The sequence below is a fragment of the Scophthalmus maximus genome, chromosome 8 (genome assembly GCF_022379125.1).
Source record: "Scophthalmus maximus strain ysfricsl-2021 chromosome 8, ASM2237912v1, whole genome shotgun sequence".
Taxonomy (NCBI): Eukaryota; Metazoa; Chordata; class Actinopteri; order Pleuronectiformes; family Scophthalmidae; genus Scophthalmus; species Scophthalmus maximus.
Window position 1 is genome coordinate 16,859,257 of NC_061522.1, and position 20,438 is coordinate 16,879,694.

Sequence of the window (20,438 nt, forward strand, 5' to 3'; positions counted from 1 at the left end):
GCCGGGAGTGTGGCTCTGCAAACACAGATTACACACAGAATATGGGCTCAGACACATATTTACATGCACAATATTTACTGCCGTGTGCCTTGGTGTGTCCATGCCGTGTGTGCATGTGTCATGGTGGGATATTTTATTGACCGCTCTGGGGAAATGAACTTCTAGCCCAAGGGTGTGCTTCAGGACAGCTGCAGGTTGTCATGCAGGTATTTAAAAGAGGCACTGCTGAGGAATTTTCCTCTTTTCTTATCTCGCCTCCTATGAAAAGGCTTTTCCTAACATGCATTCTACTGTGTAATATCAACAGTTTTAGCCATGATCGCACCGTGGCTCAAGCATGACCATGTCTGTTGATGGGTCAGTCTTTCCACCACTTTGATCCAGACTAAAATGACAACCTATGGGATGCACTGTCAAAAAATTTGGAAGAGACATTGACAGTTACCAGACGCACCTTGGTGATCATCTGACTTTTCCCTCTCATTGTCAGCATGAGGCTGACGACTTGTGAGAGTGAGACGTCTCTGAGGATTTTTCATCTGTATTTGGTGATTGCCACATGGTGCCCTGCCCATGATAAAAATGTTACACCTCTGCTACTGTGACTCTCTAACCAGCGCCATCATCAGGTCAAAAGGTTAATTCGTCCAGCACTGTGGTTTATGATCATATACACATATGTCATTGAGTACAGTGCCCGAGTACAACCGAGAACAAACTCACACTGGCACCTGATGCGGACTCAGTCTATATTACTGTTGCTGTTTTTTTATTATTAGAAAGCACACACAAATGTAATCTATTATCAGCAATAATAACAGACTGCCCTGTGAACTAATGAATTCACAGTCAACCAACCGGCATTTTTTAGGCCTCCCAGTGTCTAACCAAGTGTCTCTCTCTCTCAACTTATCTCCACACTAAAAGGACAAAAAGGACAACGATGTTTTTGTAAACCGAGTAAATAAAAAGAGACAGAATATGAATATTTAAAAAATTAATTTTACTGAATCCACCAGCAGTTATAAGAGAGCCTTGATGGTACAACATGTTAAATTTAGCTTTTCCAACATATGTTCATGATATGCCTTTTGCATAGCATGTACATACATGGTTTAAATGGTTATCTATTCAGGGGTGTTCATTAGATTACTGATTTCAAGATTTGGTTAATTTTTTTTTATATTGCGGTGAGATATTTTTACTCTACCTGCTGTAAACTATTGTAATCATTTGACTGTTTTTTCCACTGTGTTTCACCTTATTCCTTCTATTTGAATCAGTGAACAGATCTGAGATGTGATTTAAAGTCAGAACCACCTTAAACCTTGCACCAGCTCTTAGCCCCATGTGAGCACACAAATGTAAAACACAAGCAAAACTGTTTAAAAATGTGTAAATCTGAAGGCAGACATGAACTGTTAAGCAAATTAGTCAGTTAGTCAGGCCTAGTACTTACCACTGGGAGTGATATTTTGATAAAAAAATAACATTGTGTGTTATGGTGATGTGCCACATTGTCGTTCTAATGTTGTGTTGCTGCACATTTCCTCAGAGAAAGTCATTCTTAGTCATTTGTGGCAATTTTTCTGTCTAGAAAGTTTGTCAAAAAACTAGCGTAGAAGCTTCCTTCATGTTTTTCTTCAGCATTAGGGAATTGTCTTCTTGTTTTGGAGTTTTTTTAGTGTTAAAAGTGAAATTTAAAGAGCTGATCAAAAGAAATATAACTTCTTGAGTTGTGCCACACATTTGTCTGAGTGTGTTGATGCCTCCTGGTGGCGTTTTTCAGTCACTGCAGGGGAAATGTGACCAACAGCTATAAAAGAACATCATTTTTGTTTTACTGTTACTGGGGGCTTTGGGCAGATGTGTGCTCACCCAGCTGTGACACATTTAATCATGTTTTTATTCCGTATGATGCTCCTATGAATTAGCCTGCAATGTTTTAATTTGAAAGAGCAGCACATCCAGTGTGAACCTGCGTGTTGCGAGGATGCAAGATGATGCTTTCACCTTTTATATATCCCAAATCCCCCTTTTCACTGCATTTTGCTACTAAACAACTAACTTATATGAATCATATATCGTTTCATGGTAAGATATCTTATCTGTAATGCCTCACAAAGGAAACAGAATTGCAGTTTTGACAATTGTAAACAGACCTAGAAGAAGAATGGAGGGAAAAATTTGATTTAAAGGAAATACCCAGGTAGTATGCAGCCGTGTCAAGCAACAGTCCAGTGGGCTGAAAGAGACACAATACGAACTTGTTTACATGGTCAGAAAGCTGTCATAAAAACTACAAAATCCAATTTGTGAAGAAACTGCAGTGGGATTTCTGGCTTGAATTTGCATAAATAAACGGTTGCGGTTGTATGAAAAGTTGGAAATGTTAAAGAAAAAGGATTAAGAATGTGAACTGTGGTGTCAGTAGTGTATGGAGTCAAATCAGGATCTTTAATATTATTGGTTTTGAAATGCTGATCAAAAATAATTTCATAGCCTCCAGTTATAGATAGGATTTTGTGTGCATGTAAAAAAAGATTAAAGTCATTTCCATATCTCAATGTGGAAATGTGGAAAACTCACAAATTTAAGTTTGTGCCTGTGTAGATATAATTTAAACACGGTTAAAAGTTTTTTGTAGCTGCTATCAACATATAAAAATAAACACTCAAACCAGCCCTCCCTTCTCCGCCATTGAGATACTGGTATAATCTTTAAATTCTTACTTTAAATATGGACGACAAAAACAACCACACAGCTGTAGTCTGTCTGTGTCTGTGAGGAAGACCTACTCCTCCTCATCATGCCGGCCTCTCCGAATACCCCAGACACCAGCGAAGCAGGAGGCTTTGCCCAGGCTTCAATGTTTATTTCCTGTGTGCATGAAGAAATGAAATGACCGGTGGTTTACCTTCTTCCCAGAGGTTCAATATTGATTTGATTGACAAGAGGATTCACTTGCACGAGAGAGAAAAAACGGAGTTGAGAGGTCAAATCACCACCAGACATCCTGACTCGCTTTGGCTGAGTTGATTTAGAATTTATACTAATGGGGATAAAAATGGATCTGAACAGAACTTACCTTACGTTATAAGACACATTTTTTGGGGGGTGGTGAATATCATTCACACATCCTTCAGACTTGCATGAAAGGGGGCATTTATTTTTGTTTGATGAACATTTTAACGTTTTAATTGGTCTGCCTACGTTGAAGCATGCAGAAGTTAAATTTGAAAACCAAAAAACAGTGGAATAATAAGAAACTTAAACCTGAGAAGATCCAATAGTGGGATTGCACTCGAGCAACAATCCCACCAGTAGTGGAGTTTCGATGAAAATACCATGGCGGTCTTCAGTCAGTTCAGCCCCAGTGCAGAACTGAGAATTGACAAAACAAAGCTTGTTTGTATAATGAACATCACAGTGCCATACAAAGAAAAATGAATCCACTACAGTTACTAAATAGGATTGAATCATTAGCTAAATAAACCACAGAGAGTACCCTTCTGTCTATTTTATTGTCCCACCAATGGAAATACAACATGTGCCCTGACTGACATGACAATGACCAAGACTGGTTTAACTGTAAAAACACAGCACGGCAGATTTGACAAGAATCTCCAGACTTTTCTAAACAACACAGACGAAGAGTGGCAGCGTCAGTCGCAGGAGGAGCAGAGTCACTGCCAGCCTTCCTCCAACGACAGACTCTTGAATAAATAATGAACAAACTTGAAAACGGAGAGAAACAAGAAAAAAAACAATCACTCTCAGACTTCGTGAACATAAGGTATCGCGAGCAGCTCTGTAGAAATAAAGGCCTTTGATTTTTTTTTTCCTCCTCCATCTTTTTGAGAAAAAAAAAAAAAGGTGGTGGAGGAAAGGATCCTTCTTTGCACACATTCACGTTTTTTGCAGACGGCAATGACTTTTACTACTCGTACAAACTGCAGTCAGAAAGGCTCCACACACTCCCCTTGTTGTTGACCTTCGCAGGTCCTACACTCTTAGTTTACAGCCATAGAAAAGTATTTGAAAATGAACTGGGTATTATTTCCTGTCGTCTATAACTTACCTGCACTGTTCCAGTGTGGTGAACCTCATCCATGTGGTACATCTAACAGATCAAAATGCAAACACAGGCAAGTATCTTTAAATACTAAGTGACTCAGGTCTGTTTGGTACTTTGTATCTTTTCACATTTTCTTCTCCCTCTCATTTTCTGCTCAGTCTCCCCACATCCAGTCCTGAAAACCACAGCCGCGGGGATGACTTCAGAAAAACCCTCTGGCTGCTGCTGCTGCTGCTGCCGCCATCTGCCTCCACTGTTCCTCCTCCAGCACCCTGCTCCTCCATCTCACTGCCTCCTCCAGCGATTCTTGGGCTTCTCTTCACACCCGGGGCCTTCGCAGGAACCAGGGAGCGGCGGCGGCGGGGTTGTTGGCGCAGCCTTCGCCGGAGCAGGTGCGACCGCGGTCTTGCCGACGCCGCTGAGCAGAGCGGGGAGCTCGTGCGAGATGGCCCTCTCTATCTTCTCCAGCAGACAGCCGCTGGACCAGCCGCAGTGGTAGGAGAGCTGCTTGAAGCTGGACACGGGGTTGACGCCGAAGAAGTCCTGGTAGGCCTCCTTGTTGGGCAGGTCGAACTTGCTGACGTTGGTCTTGGCCAGAATGGACTTGAAGATGTAGTACTTGTCCGGGTCATTGACAATGTCCTGGAGCACCTCGCTGGGGTCGCTGAACCAGCCCAGCTTGTCGTAGTAGGTCTGGAGGTAGCGGTCCACCAGCAGGGCGTGGATGCGCACACGGATGCCATGCTGGCGGATGTAAGCGATCTTGTTCTCCAGCTGGTTCTCAATCACCTGCACGGGAGAAGGAGACGAGGGACGAGAACAGACCGAGGGAGGGAGAGACGATAAACAGAGGGGGAGAGACAAAAAGACACACATTTTGAATTATTGAGAGGATTGCTGCTTCCGGTGCACTGAGAACAACAGTACCAGGGGGCACTTCTATGGATCAAGTGCTTCTTACACAAAGGTAGATCACAGGGTATATATGTGTAACCGCACGTTTTTTCTTGAATTTTAGCCACATTTTCAATATTTAACAAACATTACTGTCGTTCTACCTCAGTTGACCTCACGAGGAAAAACGATGGGGGCACCTGCTGTTTGACAAAGCAACGCACGGTGTAAAAAAAAGTCAGGGAGTTGTACCTGGTTGAGGTCCTCCAGCAGAGAGATCTCCTCCCTCATGAAGAGCTCTCGGCTGGTGTCTGCAGCGTAGTCCTGGGGCCAGAAGGAGCTGACGTAAACCCGGGGCGGCTCCGTGACATTGATGAGCGGCGCCATGCTCCAGAAGAGGGCCCCGTAGACCCTCATCAGGTCCTGCGTGGAGAGACTGTCGGCCTTGTTGAGGATGAGGCGAATCTGGGACTCGCGGCCCTTCATCTGCTTGAAGAGCATCTCCAGCTCCCCACCCACGTCCAGCTTGGTGGGGTCGAACACCAGGAAGATCAGATCGGCCCGATCGATGAACCACTGGCACACCTCGTTGTAAGGGTAACCTGGCGGGGGAGTGGGGATGAGGTGTAAAACATGAGAACATTATCATTTTCTGCTTCCGTGAAAATGCTCAGAATGCAGCACGGTGGACACAGGAAAACTAAATTTAACATATGGGAAGCAATTAACAACGTTGCGTCAGAAGCACAGTTGGCGCTCATTGCTTCAGACATTGTTCCGGGGGAGAAAAGCAGGAACGAGAGGTCACCTCTCTAAAATTGCACAAAAAAAGATTCAAGCCCAGACGTTCACATTACACGTTCCTGAGCTCATTTAGCTGCAGGGAAACCATTGACGTCAGGGTGAAATTTCTCCCACACACTGTTACAGCCACAAATTGATCCGTGACAGACACGCATTGAGTTAATCTGAATCCGTTGCACAAGACTTTAGTGGGGAAGAAGTCTGTCAAAGACCCAGTGTAAAGAAACTCAACACGCTGTACAGTCTAGAGATTTCATGTATCACTCATCATTGTTTTGTGTGTGTTTGAGTGGTCATCGCTGTCAGGTGACGCCTGCATGACGTTGCTGATACCGTTGCACCGAGTGCACCCACACTGAAGACAGACTCAGCAGATCTCCGTCATCGATTGATTGAGCTTCCACCCTGGCCGAGTCACGCTGCCCAAACCATTACGTTTTCATTTGAATGGGTTTCAGTGGGACAATCACCCAAAGATGCTGCTTCAGGACCCTTTGAGCACCACAGCGGCACACGGCGAAGACCAAGTGAACGAAAGTTGGCTTCATGCTGCTTTGACGGGAAAGCATTTTCCACCTGCAACAATCACCTCTTTCCTGCTGTTTTCGGTTCTCGATGATGCCGGGTGTGTCGACGAAGGTGACCCTCTCCAGCAGCTTGTGGGGCATCTCGACACCCACCAGCCGCTCCAGGAAGCCCTGGCCGAACTTCTCCAGGGAGGAGAAGGACCGCGAGCTGTCCGCAGCCATGACGATGCCCTCGATGGACCGGAACTTCTCGCCGTGCATTATGACGGTGTACTCGGAGGTGGTGGGCTCAGCACCTGGTGGAAGGATGAAGAGGGAATGACGTCAGATGATTTGTGTCTAGATATAATCCATAACAAGTGGTAATCTTTTGCACTCATTCTTGATTAAAAAGCAGTGTTTCGTGCATGTGCAACTACGTTAGTTGCAGATCAGTGGGTGACACCATGCAACTTTGAAAGAAAGAGAAAGTAGAGATAGAATATTTTTTATATTTTGCATATAAAATTAATAGTTTAATTAATCAGGAATGATGCAATGCGCTCCTTTCATTGCTGCAGCCTTACTTAGTCTGTCGTGACCATAAGCTTCAGGTGGCTGATGTTAACTAACTTTAATTTGATGTAACTGGCTGCGACATTCCTCTGATTGTAATGCTCTCCTCTATCGCATACCACAAGACATGTTTATTGTTGTTGTTTCATGCTCTTTCTACTCGCTTTCGGTCAGTTATCCTCCTGATAATTTCTTTTGAGTAACTGGCTTATGAACACATTGGAACATACAGCACATAGAAATGTAATTTAAGTTGCCACTTGTGGACACGAGGGCTGCCGTTCACGAATAGTTTCGGGTCTCCCTCACAGAATTGCAGTATGTTGGTGAATTAACATGAACCCCGAGTGACTTGTGGTGTATTCATCACAACCCTGGTGATTTACACGTGCAATCTTTGGGCAGTAGCTGTGTCACGGACAAACAGGTTGATTTTTAGTTTTTTTTTAAAGTGTGAACCTGTGTAGAGTTCCTGGGAGGTGCCGTGAAGTCCCAGCAGGTAGTTAATCATGGACGACTTGCCAACGCTCCAGGGTCCCAGAAACAAAACCAAGGGCTTGGAGGTGATCTCGCCATCTGCAGCGTTCGTATGTGAGACAGGGAGACAGGAATGAGAAGGACTGAGAGGGAAAAGGAACAGGGATACAAAAAAATCTGCTTTACACTAAACCTGCATTTTTTTTTTAGGATGCTACAATGAGTTACAACAACATCTCAGACCCTACTGCTGGTTATTCAGCTGCAACCACAGCTTGGAATTAGAAGTTCTTTTCTCGTGCTCTCTTTAGCTTTGGGTTAAAACTTCCACTTGTGCACAGGAGATAACCAAATCAAATGGTACAGTCATGCTTCCCTGACCCTTGGTGAGCTCCCCTCCAGCGCCACCCTCAGGTCAAAATGTGAACTCAGCACACTTGACGCTTCGTGGCATAATAGGAAGCTGCCATGAAGTTGCTGAACGAATGTGTCGCTTGAAATTAAATTAGACAGACAGACTTTGTGATATTGACTTTGTGTCTTTCCGCTCTGCACCACAAGGTGTCCCAGAGTCGCACGCCACATCGCGGTCTTCATCCTGCTCCTAAGCATAAAATAATACTCATGTCTGCCCTCAAGTGCTCCAACAAAGTAGCTGGGAGTCTGGCCAACACAACGTTCCCTTTCATTTTCTGCAGACGGACTCTCTCTGTGTGGGCCTGGTTTGAATAATGTCAGGTCCTGGCTGTTTTTCTACTTCATGATGACTTCATTTGTACCCCACGGTTCTGTATATGTTCAACTGTGGGATGAGCTGCTCATGTTGGCAAGAGGCACGGTTATGGTTTCCGGTGCGTGACCGTTAATAGTCTGAAGAGGAAACTGGGCAAGTTGATTATGGTTGATTATCAGGTCAATAATTGCATAGCTGGAGCATCTGTAGTATTTGCATTTGTAGATTTCTTTTTTATTTGGGTTCATTTGGTGCCAGAGTTGACTCAAACCAAGAGTTTGGTTTCCCCTGTTGCCGATGACCTATAAAACCTTCGTCTGTGATATTCGCCCGCAAAAGCAAACTGTGCAACACAGAAAATGATGTTTAATTTGCAATGGTTAAACTGTTACCTGTGACTTCATGCTGCCTGAGCTCATTGTACTTGTAGGCCTGCTCCATTGGCTTGATGGCCGAGTGGTAGCTGTTCAACAGCTTCTTCATAGCGGCTACAGAGGGAAAGAGACAGGGAGGAAACGGAATGTAATAATTGGGATATAATGTGAGAAGTCATTTTGTTATTATTAATGTTCTTGCTAACATTACTGATTACAACAATTTCTTTGGCAGTATGTGATGAATTGCCCTCGAAAGAGTTTATTGAATTGAGCGGAGGTGAATTAAGAGACTGTCTCTGCTCGGCTGCGGGACTTTGGCCTCGCTGAAATGAATCTGGTTTCACAGAACAGAGAGGCTTCCATGCCAAGGACAGAGTTACACGATTGCACCGATTAATCACCTGCCTGAGACATGTCTGCACACTCACACACATGCATACAGCACACACACTCACACAATAAAGGCCCGTGGCCTGGACATCATGAAGCAATTTTCAGAATAGTTTCAGCATAAAAGCCCCCCCCAAATTTTTTTTCACTTTCAACAACATCTGCTTTTCATTTCAACTGACCAAGTAGCTGTAAACATTCTGCCGCATTCTCATTTTCAGTCCATAACTTCAGGCACTTCCGCAAACCAAAGACATCTGAAACTGTGGCCAGCGCGCCGGTGTTATCACTAAAGGTCCAATTTTTTAGCAGAAGGACGTGTTCGCATGCTTGGCTGCATACGTGCTTGTCAGTGATTTGTCAGGGCGTTGGAGACGATATGAGTCTGGCTCTCACCTGAGAACTCTGCTGAGGGTTCACCAGTAGCCAGTTGCAGCGTGTCCTCAATATGGGAGCGGTCCCTCGGCATCCGGCCTGCTGCCTTATCCACTCCATGTCCTGGTCAGAGGATCAGACTGTCAGTCAACTGTTAAGGTCAACAGCCCGGACATGCATTTACCGCTGACTGCAGGAGATTAGAAAGGCTTCATCTGATTATCAATTTAGCATATTTTTATGGCGTACGCTGACAATTACTTACAACATAATATTTGTATATTATATTATAAATTATTATAAATATTTCATTTAATAACGAGAACTCAGACATGGTTGTGAGTGACCAGACCACCGGGAGCCGAGTACAGGCCCCAACTGTTATATCATGCTGTTGTCCACCTATCTGTCTATTCATTTCCTTTGCTATTTTGGTCTGTTTATTTCTGTACCAGAGGTTGTTGCTTATTCCCCTTTAGCTACACACGGTGTCATATTCTGGGGGTATGGCAAGTCTGAGAGAGAAGACAGAGACCTTTGCTGTCATTTCATGACTCATATGCGTTAAATACATCCAGTGAAACAATTCACATTTCCAAATTCGAATTTACTGGCACCACTTTTCAGGCATGCAATATATAAGGTTTATCACTTGGTATTAATGGCTTTATAAGAATTTATACAATCTTTAATAACTGTTGCATTGCCTCTGAATGCTATACATCTTCCTTCAGCTTTGCTTGAGTTTGTTAATGTGAATAAATCATTTTTAGGTGGATTTTGGACTGAATGCCCTACAAATAATTTTTACCATTAGCAGTTGGATAAAAGACTAGTTTGCCATTTAGGGAATTACTCTTATTTGCTTTCTTGATGAGACCAAGTTGCAACCCACCGCGACTTCCCGATTGGGTTGCGAATTGTCTTTTTGAAGCCTTTGACTCAAGCATGTTTGGCCAGCGCCAGCTCGTCCAGTGCACGCCCATCTACAACTGTAACCAGCACCTATTGGAAGACCTGAAACTAGCGATCAAGACCATGAACACAAAATAATTGTGTTATAAATCAAGAGAGAAGAAGTGTCATCTCCTCATAGACTTCTAAAGAAACTGACTTCTTTTTGTAACCAGCAAGTTCGCCATCTGCTGGTCATTTGAGAGAATGCAGGTTTAAAGCACTTCCGCATTGGCTTCACTTTCCGACTCCAGTGACTGTGTCCATTCTTAAATACAGTCGATGATTGAGACTTGGATGAGAAGATTACAAGCTATAGTTGCCAGTAGCCTGACTGGAAACAGGGGGAAACAGCTGGCCTGGCTCAGTCCAAAATGAAAAGTCTGCCTACAGGCACCTCTTGAGGCAACTTTTTACCACAAACATTTAGTAGTTCCAAAATCACAGGTTTAAAAACCAAATGTTGTATTTTTAAGTGGGGCTAACTGGATAATTTATTATGTTGTTTTAACACTTATAAGAAGCCAATGCAGATTAGTGGAAATATGTCAATAATAAGTATGTAGGCCAAGTGTTTCCTCTGAAGTTATTCCCCTAGATATCCAAAGATTTTTCAACTACAGGGTAAAAAAAACAAAACAGCATATGTTCAGTTAAATCGCCTCCAATGACACCCAGTCATGAAATGGGATCATAGCGTGAGATGTGAAACTCTTTTATAGCACGTGTCAACACCCAGACACCAGATAACGGCCCCCTCCTTAACCACAGGATGAGCGAGAGGATGGGGGCAGGATCCCTCCTGCTCTACTTGGAACACAGAATGAAGACGAGACATTGGCTTGTGGTGTCAGTGTACAGTTTTGAGTTACATCTATACTGCAGCATTAATATTATTATATACCTTTTGTTTGAGACTCTGTGGGCTCAGCTGAAGTGACTTTCTCCTCTGGTGCCTCCTCCTCCTCAACAGCAGCAGCACCGTCTTCCACAAGAGGAGTTTCCTCCACTGTGGTTTCCACCGGTACATCCCCCGAAGCGACTTCCGCAACAGGCTCCGGTGTAACTTCAGGAATCAACTCTGGTTCTTGCTCTGAGATGACCTCTGGTTCTGGTTCTGGTTCTGGCTCTGAGATGACCTCTGGTTCTGGTTCTGGTTCTGGCTCTGAGATGACCTCTGGTTCTGGTTCTGGTTCTGGTTCTGAGATGACCTCTGGCTCTGGCTCTGGTTCTGAGATGACCTCTGGTTCTGGTTCTGGCTCTGAGATGACCTCTGGCTCTGGCTCTGGTTCTGAGATGACCTCTGGTTCTGGTGCTGGTTCTGAAATGACCTCTGGTTCTGGTTCGGGCTCTGAAACCACCTCACTCTCAGGCTCTGAAATCACTTTAGGTTCAGCCTCTGGTTCTGCTTTGACCTCTGGCTCTGTTTCCTCAGGTCCAGAATCTGCTGCAGCAGCCTCCTCCGCTTCTGCCTGTGGTTCAGATTCAGATTCAGCTACTGCAACCTCCTCCTCCTCCTCCTCCTCCTCCTCCTCCTCCTCCTCGGCTGCACCCGCAGCAACAGCAGCTTCCTCCTCTGCAGCTTCGTTCAGGACAGGTTCCTCTCCTCCCTCCTCTTGCTCGGCTGCCTCTGTCTCTGAGTCCTTCTGTGTGTCCTCAACTTCTGGTCCCCCCACCAACTCTTCAACTGTTTCTTCAGCAGCAACTTCGTCCTGTTCTGCAACCTCTTCCTGAGGTTCAGTCACTTCCTTTTCCTCACGAGACAAATCATCCTCCAATTCGGCCTCTCCTTGCTTAGTTATCTCCTCTTCCTCCTCTTCAGATGGCGCGACCTCAGTTTCTATCTCCTCCTCCACACCTTCGTCCTCCAATGACTCAGGCTCCTCTACGGGCTCTTCCGCAGACATCACCTCATCTTCTTCCTCTTCCTCCACTACCCTCTCCTGGGAAGGTGCCTCCTCCTTCTCCTCTTCTCCGTCACTTGCCACCTTCTCGGTGAAAGCTGCTTCCTCCTCCTCCTCCTCCTCCTCCTCCTCCTCTCCGTGCTCCAGAGTGGAGGCTGGTTCTTCTTTTTCTTCAGCATCAGTGCTCAAAGCTGGCGGGGGCGTGCAGGGTTGACACACGGCCCTCTCCGGAGCTGGGGTGTCGTTGGAGGAGCTCTGGCTGGAGTGCTCCTCTGTTGTGTCACACCCGCAGGAGAAGAGGTCTCCCTCCGGCTGCTGGAGCTGCAGACGCACCAGAGGCTCCTCATCGTGGATGGAGGCCTCTGCCAGCAGATCTGTGGGGGTGAAGGAAGAAAGAATCTGTGATTATAGAGGCTTACATACGTTTACTTTTCAGAACAGTTCAGCTCATAGGTGTGTTTTGACCCCAAGACTGTGCTGTAATATACAATATGTACAACACCAGGTGTTGTAGAAATTGATAAAAAAAACTCCTTGTCCACCTACATAAACCAACACAGCCAAGTAAAAAGCAAAAGGTGTGAAGTCAGGATATGGTTTGGCTCAGAGAATTTGGTGAACTGCAAACACCTACTGTATGACACTTACAGTGACCGAGATGTTTTCTTTCTAAAGCAATATCCATCCATAACAGATACACTGGAATGTACTGTATTTCTGACCAGTCAGATTGAAAGGTGTGAACAACTTGTACACGTGGAGTCCCCTTTCTTCGTTAGGTCAGCGCTTCACCAGTAATCTGTCCCTGTGCAAGGACAGAGCGGAAAAGATCTGCCGCACAGCCCTGATGTAAGACTCACATTTCAGCTCCTTGAATGGCGTGTTGAGGTTCAAAAGTGAGACAGCTGAGTGGACAGGGTGGCTAGTTACTGTAACTACATACATGCATGACTATTTTCATGTTTTAATCTAACTAAATAGATATTTGAATAAAGAAAACACTATAATATTTGTTTGTTCGTATTTAAACACCACACAAACTTAATATTGGGTGTAAACATATTTTGTGAGAGAAGAACCTTCACTCTGTAACTCTGCTGTACAACCACAAACCATAACCCTTTTCTGTAGTTCCAACAAATCCAACAGACATCTTAACACTTTGCATCATGTCTCTGTCCCGGATGGCATTCGGCAAAATTGTATCAATATCATCTCAAGCCACAGACTTGATGATTTTGAAACACAAAGTGTGTCATATTTAGGCTATTTAATCAATATTCAACTAATGCAAATCGATATGGGATTTGAATAATTATAGGCAGAATTTCTAAAGACTTGGATTAGGGTCAATCGACCCAACCATAGTCAACATGACAACGTAAACACGCGCACACACACACACACACACACACACACACACACACACACACACACACACACACACACACACACACACACAAACACACACACACACACACACACACACACACACTCACACACACACACACACACACACACACACACACACACACACACACACACACACACACACACACACACACACACACACACGCACACACACACACACACACCCCTGTATAGAGCATTAAACTCAACTAAGTTGTTGGTAATTATTATTATTAGTTTGGTTTAGACTCGTGTTTGATTGACATCGTGTTTCCTCCACAACCAAAGATGGTTGAATTGTTTCTTGCAGTTCAGTTAAACACAAAAGAAGACATTTACAAAGCTGCTTCACTCAGATCACATGTAGGTAAACGGACATCAGCTCTGCTCAGCATCGCACCGTCCATTACAGTTACTACGGTTTCAAAACAATCATATCTAAAACAGGGGACTCCCTCCCTGCTGCCCCATATGTATTCATTTACATTAGATACTCTTCACAAGGCCGTGACCTCTGATTAATAATAACTGCCTGTGAGGCGTTATGACAGAGGAACGCATAGTGGCACAAAGTGTGATAACAGGCAGCTAAATGTAAGTCTACAGTTTGAGTTACGAGGTGGGGTCAGAGTGCAGGATGGAGGCTAACAGCTGGAGGCAGCTGTTGTACGGGTTTGACACGTTGTTATGGCTTCTGGACCAGTGTCCGTCATGGGCAAACAGGCTAATGCTAAGGAAGGAAGAACTTTGAACATATGGTCACATTAAGTTGATAGGACGAACTTCCACCAGTCAATGAAATGTTTCTATTTTAATTATTTCAAATAAACGATTTCCGTACAATTAAACTGGGAGTAGCTGAACCAACATCTAACCAGAAGGTCGACCAACCAATGCGCCTGTGGCTCTTACCAACTATCTGTTTTTAAAAGTCGGTGTGACATTACCAGCCGTGAAGATGAGCCCACACCCAATCAAAATGACACGTACATGATATATTTACATTGTGGACAACTGTCCTAAGTGATTCCCTCAAGACTCAATGTACTCTGCTTTTGCTGCCCAATCCACCCTGACAACTTATTTCCCCTATTTCAATGGCGTGAATCACACATCAGACGGTTTTGCTCTCATCGTACCGCTCGTCACCTCTAGTTTCTGGAAGCCTTGTTGGCTCATCACCTGCTGAGTGGATTGTAAGCGTATAGGCGCCAGGAGATTTTTCTCCGAACACGTTCAGTGCAAGAGTATGTGAAAATCAGTTTCGTTCTATAATGTTTTTTTTGCATTGTGATTTTGGCTTAGTCTTACCAACAGTCACAATCAACTAGTCTTATTTCAGGTCCAAGCAAAGGTAAGAATGTGGTCATGGCAGGTCCATGAGGCGCTGGAGCACAATCCAAGTCAAACTCTGCAGCAGGACATAACTGATTTTCCTGTGTTTGGCTTGGCCATCACCGCTCACATTGGTAATGCTTTCTAACTGGCTGAAGAGTTCACGACTCAAATCAAAATCTTCAGATATAAGAAATCAAGTCCGACTCACACGGCACTTGTCCAGGAACGTCAGGGTGTAGAGGTCTACTGATCCTGTCCAGCGCTCTGGTATTCAAGCGTGGCCCGGGGCTCGTAAAACGTGTCTTGGCCAGACTTAACTGTACCATAGGAATCAGTAAAGGAGTGAGAGAAAATGAAAGGGAGCTCGGTAAGGGGTAACCTGAGAAGGGCGGTCGGACGCGGATCTGATTGAGCCATGAGAGCGGGTTGGGTGCTGTCCAAAGACACAGTGCCACAACATCGCCTGTGTTGTGACATGAACGGCAGGCCGGTGGCCGAGCTCCCGAGGTGAGCCGGTGAAGGCGGGCCGCCAAAGTTAGGTAACACTACATGACAAGGTCAGTCGCTTCCATCGGCTGGTTGGTTTCAGTTTTACCTGGTGACATGTAGGTACCAGCTACACATTGACTTGTCATCATAAGTTAGGAATGAGCCCTCTGTCTTGCTAAGTGCTGACAGAGCTGACGACATTGGGTTTAAAGCAATTGCTATTCACATGAATCACGTCAACGCGAGGCCTTTGTACGTGCTAAATTTAGTTTACTGGCTTCTCCCCACACTGCATGCCTCGAGATGGCTGAGAAGATAAACTAAAGAGATCAAATTCTGCCGGGCCGGTGGCTAGTGTTGGCCAAATTGAATTAAAGTTAACAAAATTAGGAGGATGGAAAAAAAAGATGCACCAATGGGGGGAAGAGGACATGTGAGACGCACGCATGTAAATAATTATATTGTGGAATTTATGAGACATTCTGTCAAATTTAGTATAATAAAGAGGGAAGAAGAGAGTTTTGCTGGCAAACATGCAAAACAATAAATTACAGTCATATTTGGGAAAACCAAACATGCAGTTTCTTCTGTTTTTATCACAGTGATTTCAGTACATTTTTACTTTTACCCTTTCTAAAGCACCATTAATCATTTTTGTTATTTTTCTCATTATAAGAGGATAATAGGATTTATACTTTTGATTATCAAAATATAGTGTAAATGTCCTGTGTGGCGGTTCCCCTGGGTAGAGCACAGTGCCGTGGGGACAGAGTGGGACAGGTGCTGGATGGGACCTGTTCGAGACTGAAATAGTCCCACAATGAGTCAGTGGGTGAAAAGAAGGAGGGATAATTCCACTCCTATTTCCAGAGAGTGTGACGCTCTCCTCTCCTCCCTGTGATTGTCATGAGGCCGGCCTGCAGCCCTGCTGCGCTATTGCTCACATTCCTGCAACAGTGTGCGGCGGCTGTGCGTGACGCCTCAAAGGCCAAAGAACAGTGAACGCACCGGGAATGATGACATACAACCTGGTCAGTGAGTGACTATAGACTGAATGTATGCTTACATTCATGCAAAATTATCCTTTTAAGAAACCAATTCCTAAAATAAAAGCAATCAGGAACATGAACACACAAGCAATCAGTAGCGGTATAACGTTTCTGGCTCATTTATGAATAAAAACAAAAACAAACTCTGCATCCATCACAGCACCTTTTCTAATTAATTATGTCTGGTTCACCCAACGTGGGTGAGGTGCTTTAGAATGTCCTACTCTACACAAACTGTTTGAGCTCTGCCTATTAGGGGTCGACCGATATTCAGCATTTTTATGATTATCGGTAACTGTCATTTTTTAAGCTGATTTGCTCATAAGATCATATCATTTAAAAATGCGCTATACATTGGCTCTGACGCAGCCGCAGTCACGACTCTCTGGACTTTAGCGATGTCCCGTCCATGTCTGTTTGTTCAGCTGCATAATAATGCTGCGGACAGCTCCCAGCACTTTGTGTGCTGCCACTTGAGCTCTGCCACTGCTTCTGGGTTATTTCCACTTACCTCAACCATAAAAGCACCTGATCATCTAGTTGTGTAACTTCCAACAGCCCAACTGTTGGGCTACTGCACTCTGGTCCTACATGCCTTCTGCTGAGCGCTCTGGGGCATGTTTTAGTCTGGGACATCCCCTGGACACGGAGCCTGCTGACTGGAATGACAGATTAGCGGCTCTGCAGACGGAGCACAGAGGGAGTGATGAGGCTTTATTGAGACATTCAATGCACCTCCGGCTTAAGCTGTGTGTATATGAAGTATATTTGTTTGCCTGTATGATTGTCTTACAGCTTCAAGCATGTACGTGCATCTTTGTACGTGCGTGTATCTACATGATGACCACGCGTGCACATTCCTTTGCAAGACACCTGACTATGGTAACTTGTTGGGACCAAAATGAACCAGTGCCAAGGGCAGACAAGGGTATTCTCTTTATTGAAGTATCACTTGACAGTGTCTAACATTTGGAAAACCTTGACTGAGCGCGTCAATGGCTGCAATTTCAAATTTCCTCAGTTTGTTTGACAGGGAGCGAAAGGTTAGCCACCAGGCGACTGTGAGGTGCCAAAACCAGAGTGAAGCACAGACTCGGTGGAGTGGAGTTACGTGCATGCGTGGAACTGCTGTGATTGGACAGTGAAACTCAAAAGAGGTCAAGTGGGAAAACTGATCATTTCAGCCGGCTTTAGCTTTGGCCTGCGGCAACAGAGGGGGCCGACTCTTTGTAGTGAGTCCAAGTCACTCTGTCAGTGCTGTCACGGTGTTTCTCTCCAGGGCAGAGGCAGCGAGCAGCAGACAGGACAGTTTCCATCAGCTGGTGTCACGCCTCAGCCCCCCGACATTTCCACGTGGGCCACCACAAAGCTCTGCACTGCAGTAAAGTGCCGTATACACAGTACACAGTGGTGGGAGTGTGTGTGTGTGTGTGTAAAGCAGTCTGCCAAGATTTGGTCTCACCTTGACCCCCTTCGCTTATGACCAAAAACTGGTTGGAAGAAAAATTATTACCGATCCATAGGTAATAAATTGAACTAATCAATTTGCACATAATTAGTCATTAAAAACTAAACAAAAAAAAACCCATACCTTTAGACTGTTCCATCATTAGTCACTCACAAACCATTGCCCACAGTCGCTCCGATGTGTTCAAAGACAGATCAAATTCACATCTAACCCTCAAAATGCAGAGGATCAGCATTAATTCACACGCCTCGCCTGTTTGAATAATTCCCTCAATGCATCTAACAGAGCTAGAGAATATACCCCCCCCCCCCTCCAAACCCCATCGCCCTCCACCATACCTGCAGCAGACAGGGCCAGCAGAGACAGCAAGCAGCACACAGACACCAGACACTTCATTTTGACTGCCAGGGGCTGTCCCCTCGTCCCCTGCTGTTATATATACTGCTGCTCCGGCTGAAGGTCAGAGGGCACGCGGTGGAGGTGGGGCGCAGCGACTGCACCCATGTCGGACATAGTGTGTCACAACAGCTGCCCGGTCTAATAAGGAATGTGAAGCCTAGAGAAAAAACAAGAAGAGATTGGTGGATACAGTTGTAGAGTTGCAGTTTTAACATTAACTGTAAATAAAAGAGTCATTTAGTGAGAGTTTTCTTTTGTTTTCAGCTTATCTGTGCAATGTTTACCTGTAATCATTCATTCGTTCATTCATTTTTTGTATTACTTATTTACACGATGACAGAAATGCAGCAAAAACATAACAAAAACAAAAAAGTGAGATTTAGAAAACCTACAGTCTTATCAAAGACCTTGATACGCATTACAAGAAAATACAAGTCATGTAATCCGCTGAATGAACAAACAAGCAACCATAAGATCAAGTAGCAAACATTAAGTTTGTAATATAGATCAAGCAAAGACATGAAATAAATGAGATAATATGAGGGTGTGTGCACTATAGTGTATGACCAAGTGTGAGCGTGTCTGTGTGAGTGCATGTGTGTATATACGCATTTTGGAGCACACTTGTGTTCAGCCTGCTCCTTATGAAAGAGAAAGTCAATTATAGTAAGACATGAACGGTTGATCATTCATTAATTAATGGGTAACTTTCCCCAGTTCCACAGCACATTTAAATATTGGTGTATAATATAGACATTTCTCATAAATGTAAATGAGTCCTGCCTGTCACCCGTCTTTATTACCTTGGGGGGATTATGTCTTTCGCCCCTGTGCTTTTGTTAATTTGTCAGCAGGATTACACAAAATCTATAAAACAGATTTCCAAGAAAGTTAGTGGAAGATTGGGACATGGGACAATTCATTTTGGCACAGTTCTGGACAAAGGGCGGATCCAGAATATGTTTTCCACGTTCTATAACATTGCCAGATAGGGTCCTTTTACACAGATTTTCAATGATTTGTTGATCTTGATGAAACAAAATCAAGCATGTCCAGGGGACTGACATCTATGAGTGTGTGCAGTTTGGTGCTGCTTGATTGACTTTAAGGAGGCCGTTGGTCCATTCTAGTTCCTTCCCTCTCAGCTACTGCTAAATGACATGCTGCTCTATATCACCACCTGGTGGACAGAATGGTCAAAGGTCTGACCGACAAACTCAAGCAAACAGAGGAGGTCTAATAAAAAAAGTACAAATTTTATTTTTTTTCCATCTTTACAAAGGCCTGTTTTTTTTTTTTTTTTAAACAAAATATAACAGCTTCTCATCAACCCGGACTGATGGTAAAAACAAAACAAAAATCACAAAAAATATATATATAAAAAAATAAGGACAAATAAGACAAATGAAAAAGACAGAAAAGCAGAACACAAAAAAACAGATGTTAAATTGCGTCACAGCAAAGGGCTTTAAGAAAAATAAATGGCAAAAAAAACCCAACTTCCTCATCATTGATTCAGGCAGTACAGAACAGCAAGTGCTTCATATCAAATATCGCAAAATTCCACCAAATGACAGCAGTGCTGCAACACAATATACAGAAACAAGTGTTTTTCTGACCGACAACAGACCTCACCGATCCCGTTGTGGTTGAAATCTGTCAGCAGAACACCAAACCCTTTAACAAGCTTCACTAACAAAACATGAGCCCCCCCCCCCCCCCCCCCCCCCCACCTCCTGGTTTGGCATGAAAAATACTAATCTAACCAGACATGAAAACTGATAATAGTGTACATCTCACACAAGACCGTTTCACACTGAATGCTTCAGTCATGTGATTATAAAACAAACAATAATAATGGCAAACTCAACAAAAGAATAAACAAACAAAATGTCAAACCAAAGGCCCACTTTTAGACGAGAGGAAACGGCAATTAGTAACACGCATTCAATTGGCAACAGAAGACGCAAGAGATCAAAAGACGAGATATAAATCCAAATAAAAGGAATGTTTACAGCATCAAGTCAGCGTGTCGAATCGAGTACGACGGGAGAAGATGCCTGAAGCAGGGATTTCCAGTCAAATTCCCGGGAGAAATACAAGCAACATAACATGAGGTGGAAAGACTCGGTTTGTTTTACAGAGCGATGGGGTTTGCCGGGGGAAGAGCTGCAGTTCAGTTCAGTTTTTTCATTTAAATTTCAGTCTCACTGAAAA

The 20,438-nt window shown here is 44.2% G+C and overlaps 1 protein-coding gene across 1 annotated transcript; it reads right to left on the reverse strand.

Annotated features, from left to right (window-relative positions):
- Positions 1-3,505: 3,505 nt before the first annotated feature.
- Positions 3,506-18,240, reverse strand: wu:fb80c09 (cardiomyopathy-associated protein 5). Its single transcript, XM_047333702.1, has 8 exons — positions 18,161-18,240; positions 11,069-12,442; positions 9,232-9,333; positions 8,461-8,556; positions 7,318-7,434; positions 6,366-6,599; positions 5,225-5,574; positions 3,506-4,867 (listed from the first exon to the last, which is right to left on the reverse strand). Exons 1-8 carry the CDS (start codon positions 18,216-18,218, stop codon positions 4,364-4,366), a joined length of 2,835 nt encoding a protein of 944 aa, XP_047189658.1. The 5' UTR covers positions 18,219-18,240; the 3' UTR covers positions 3,506-4,363.
- Between the last annotated feature and the right edge of the window lie 2,198 nt (positions 18,241-20,438).

What these genes read in the sequence shown, in the direction of transcription:
- wu:fb80c09 (XM_047333702.1), bottom strand. Translation starts at nt 18,218, where the DNA reads ATGAAGTGTCTGGTGTCTGTGTGCTGCTTGCTGTCTCTGCTGGCCCTG. An exon ending in ACCCTCAGCAGAGTTCTCAG is followed by an intron (nt 8,557 to 9,231) that starts GTGAGAGCCAGA and finishes TTCCCTCTGTAG; the next exon opens with CCGCTATGAAGAAGCTGTTG. An exon ending in CCGAAAACAGCAGGAAAGAG is followed by an intron (nt 5,575 to 6,365) that starts GTGATTGTTGCA and finishes CTCCCCCGCCAG; the next exon opens with GTTACCCTTACAACGAGGTG.